This window comes from Asparagus officinalis, chromosome 4, assembly GCF_001876935.1.
Source record: "Asparagus officinalis chromosome 4, Aspof.V1, whole genome shotgun sequence".
Classification (NCBI taxonomy): Eukaryota; Viridiplantae; Streptophyta; class Magnoliopsida; order Asparagales; family Asparagaceae; genus Asparagus; species Asparagus officinalis.
The window spans coordinates 94,965,318-94,969,522 of NC_033797.1; the positions used below are offsets into that span (position 1 = coordinate 94,965,318).

The window sequence follows — 4,205 nt, forward strand, 5'->3', positions numbered from 1 at the left end:
GCTGATCTCTGGCTATCTCTCCCGTCGGTCGAGATGTCGACTCGTCTGGGAAGTCAGGATGCCTCGTGCCGATTAGCACCGCTCCTCGTGTCGACACTGGGGTGTCGGCTTGTTTGGCTGGATGGAGATGGAGACTCATCAGATCATATATTTGGAAACAGTTGTACCCCATAACATTTTTGGAGATGCATCATTTGTGAATAATATTTTTTAAACAATGAACTGGCTTATATCTTAGTTTCATTCAAGTTGCATTTAGGTACATTTTGATAATATTCATTTTATTCATTTATTATGAAAAAAGTTAGAAAAAATTAGTTTAAATTATCTTAATTCTAATTATAGCTTTATATAAGTTGTTCAATATCATTATTTCCAAGCGGGGACATGTTCTCTAAACTCATGGGGGGTGGGGGAGGGTGTGTTTTGAAGGGAGTCAAGTCATTAGATCTTTTAAATTGTATTCGGATAAGAGTAATTGAAACATGACAAAATATCGATGAATTGCGATAAGACCGTGACTAAAATACTAAAATACTAGCAGTTTTTTAAAGGAAGGTTTTAAGGACTTGGTGCCAACATTTCATACAAAGACAAACACCACCTCGTCTTACCGGGCAAAACACTTTGCCACGAACTATCTTCAGCACAGTATAGAACGCTCCTCCAGTAAACAATACAACGAAATAAGTTGAATATATATTTTCTGTAAGTGATAACTTAAGTTCTTTGGGCTTATGCTTTTAACAATAAAAATTGAGAAAATTAGATCAACTAATTAAAGGATGAGAGGATCTCAAGCAATTAAAAATGTTGGATTCACATTGACATTCAATTTTCCTTGGATTCACATTAATTATTGACCCTTAGTGATAAATTATATCACATCGCATAGTAAGTAGAAGTATTAGCTTTCATATATGTCCTTTCAACGCATCCAAGAATTGTGACCTTCATACTTACTCCCTCCCTCCTTTCTCTACCTATTTATTTTCCTGTATAGTACACATCAAATTAAGGAAAAAAGAATACCAAAAACATGACAAAATAGAAACATAATAGACAGAGAACCACAAAGGCATACTATTATGTCTTCAAAATACATCAAAAAACGCAGCTATATCCATGATAGACCTTACGGAGTTGAAGAAAGACGCCAAATAATGCGATTAGGTTAATTAAAATGATTTTGAAAATGCTAAATTTTGAAAAACGACCGTATTTCGAATTTAATGAGCAAAAGCGACCGCTTAACAGAAAAATTATAGAGAGAGGAAACACTGCAAGAGTTGGAGTAAGGATTCTATTAGAACACCATGTGGAAAAACTTGATCTATACCATTCACATGTTTAAAAAAAAGCCGGCAACCATGTTATTATTATTTTAGTGGTATTGTATCGATTAGTATCTAAGGGTGCGTTTGGTTGTGGGACTGGGAGCTCGAAAGCTGCCACGGCAGTCCCATCCGTGACAGCTTTCGGAGAAAAACGCCTCTTTTAGAGGCGTTTTTGCTCGAAAGCTGCCACGGATGGGACTGCCGTGGCAACTTTCGGGCACTTTCCCACCTAAAAACCGAGAAACAAACGCGCCCTAAGTTGCTCAGGCCGAGCATGTAGGCTTATGTTCGTACTACGAGCTACTCGTGATTATTTCAATCTTTGTCATCCGTTTTATTGAATACACGTGGATCCAAAAGGAGCTCACCCGATGTCCTCTCTTCCATCCATCGCCCAAACCCATCCCTCCTCCAACCTGCAGGCTCTCTTCTTCTCTTCTGCCGATGCTGTCGATTTCATCAATTCCTGTGGCGGCCGAAGAGACCTCAAGCTCGTCACCTCTCTCCACGGCGCCATTGCGAAATCTGGCCTCCTAAGCTCCAACCTCTGCGTTGCCAACTCCCTCCTCGATGCCTATGCAAAATGCGGCAGCCTGGTCTGCGCTCGCAAGGTGTTTGATCAAATGCCTAAAAAAGATATCATCTCTTGGGCATCTTTGATTTATGTCGATAGCTCGCTTTTAGCTGCTAACTTCTGCTTTTGATTGTGCACTGTTTCTCCCAAACGTGCCGCTTTCACAAGAGCACTATTTCGGATATATTGGTGGTCCTGACCCGAATGAACTATTCAGTCTTCAGAACAGGATTCCATTGTGTACTTTTCCTGATTCGGAAAGAGCGGAAATGATTAAATTCCCTCAATGCTCTACTCTCATGATTTTGATAACTGACTTGGACTTGGAGACCCCTGTTGGTCATGCCCAGTTTCCCAAACCAGCATTCATATTTGGAGATCGCATACCAGTCGATGACCATCTCACATATGTGGAAGATTCGAAGCTGCTATGGAGAGCTGATAATCGCTTCTTATTCCTCCCAAACATGAAGAGGATGTACCCTCTCTCCTACTTTTTGAATGTGAGCTGCCGTCGGGGTTTGACCTTCGACATAGTAAAGGAGAAGGAGAACGTGTCGCTTGGATTTGGTCGACGGGCTCGTACACAAATCGGGGAACAACTCAAGGGGTTAAAACCTGGTTTGTTTGAGAAGAAAGAGCTGGTTCCGGAGGTGCCACGTCCAGCGAACATTTTTATCCGCCAATTCCTTGCAACTCAGGGTGAATTCTCTACCCAGACGTTTAGGTCCCCTGGATGGGTCTGTTCTGGCGAAGGAGGTTGGTGGACCCACATGGTTGACTTTGTTCTTGAAGAGCTTAAGGACTCGCTCGCTCAATCGGGTCTCACAGTTCCTGTGTTAGCTACACGACGGGGAGTCGTGCAGAGTCTTCATAATTTCTTCGCTATGTTGGAGAAATATAACCCTGACAGCTGCACATTCTTCACGCCTGCTGGAGAGTTAGGTTTTGCTCTTCATGAAATGCAGGCAGTGTCGGGGCTGTCGCTTGGAAAAATGCCCTACGAGGGGTTTATCCCCACTACCGAGGAGCTTTCCTTACTGAAGGCGGCGCACCCGGAAATTTACGCTACTTTTTGGGAATTGATGTGCCACTTCCACATATGTGCCCAAGTCTTTGGGATGCGTGGAGGGGGCATTATGCATACCACATGGGCAGACTACCTCTTTCAAAACTTAAACCGGAAAGATGTAGCCGTATCCCGTGTCGCAGTTGTCTCACTTAAGGACGCCAAGGCTCGGATTAAGGCTCCTGGTGCTACTTATAAGACAGAGCATGCCGAGGATGATTTTGAAGCTGGTGTCGAATTTGAAAGTTTCCACTACCAAGCCACAGTTCCTATCTCTGACACGGCTCTACTTGCAGGCTTCTTCATGATTTGGTTGAAGCGGTGTGTAGTACCGTCAAGACCGACCAATAGAAGCAATATTAGCTGAGGTTGTGTACCCAGTTGTTTTGCTAGCGTATGGGAGACCTGTGAGTCTCCTTACTGCTATGGTTGGCTGTATCCAGAACGGCCTGAGGGTATTGACTTCAGAACTTCTCAGTGCTTCGGGAGTCAAAGCTACTAAGAAGAAAGCTGGGAAAGCTCCTCAACCACGTGTTCCAGTGCCGTATACATATCTAGTGGCCTGGTTCGTGTTGCATTGCCCTTCCTTGATGACGGGAGTGCATGAAGGGGATGATGCTTATACTCCCTTCGTACAAAGATTGGAGTCGGCCACGTGGACTAGTTCTTATATAGTCAGGGCTCGACAGCTTCTATCCCGGGAAGATAATTACCGGGTTTTCTGCTGTGCTCCTAACTTTGACGGAGCTGATGTGGAGGATGCCCGCTTCATGGACTTGCTTTTTGAAGGCTCATCTTCTTTGGAAGAGGGTACATTCAGCTGGCTTCTTATGATCAGGTTGGGCTACCTGGTCTATCGCTCGCGAGAGAAGTGCGTAATCGAACCTTACCTGCCTTCTCGGTTCGCCAGACAGTTTGGATACGAACAACTCTATGTTGGCAATCCTAACCCGGCGTTAGCTCAGATTGGGAAGTTGTATGAAGGAGCTCGTGCATGGTACTTCTTCACCGCCGGGGGAACCCATGCGCAATTCACTTTACCCAACTCACCACCCGGCTGCTCTACTGTTATGGATTTCCGCCAGTGGTTTGTTGAAGCTTCTCAAATTCCGAAATATGACGTTTATACTTCATGTATAAACGAGATTCGGGAATTGTACCGTTCACGGAGTGGTTCTACGAGTACTCGTCTGCCAGGGATGGAAGAGTACCTATCTTGTGAACA

General features: G+C 44.1%; 1 protein-coding gene across 1 annotated transcript in view; it reads left to right on the plus strand.

Annotated features, from left to right (window-relative positions):
- The window catches only part of LOC109837869 (pentatricopeptide repeat-containing protein DOT4, chloroplastic-like), an 8,341-nt gene continuing 5,654 nt past the window's right edge, over positions 1,519-4,205 (plus strand). The window contains exon 1 of the mRNA XM_020406243.1: positions 1,519-1,933. Within this exon, the coding sequence (XP_020261832.1) occupies positions 1,709-1,933 (225 nt within the window). The 5' untranslated portion in view covers positions 1,519-1,708. The remainder of the gene's footprint in view (positions 1,934-4,205) is intronic.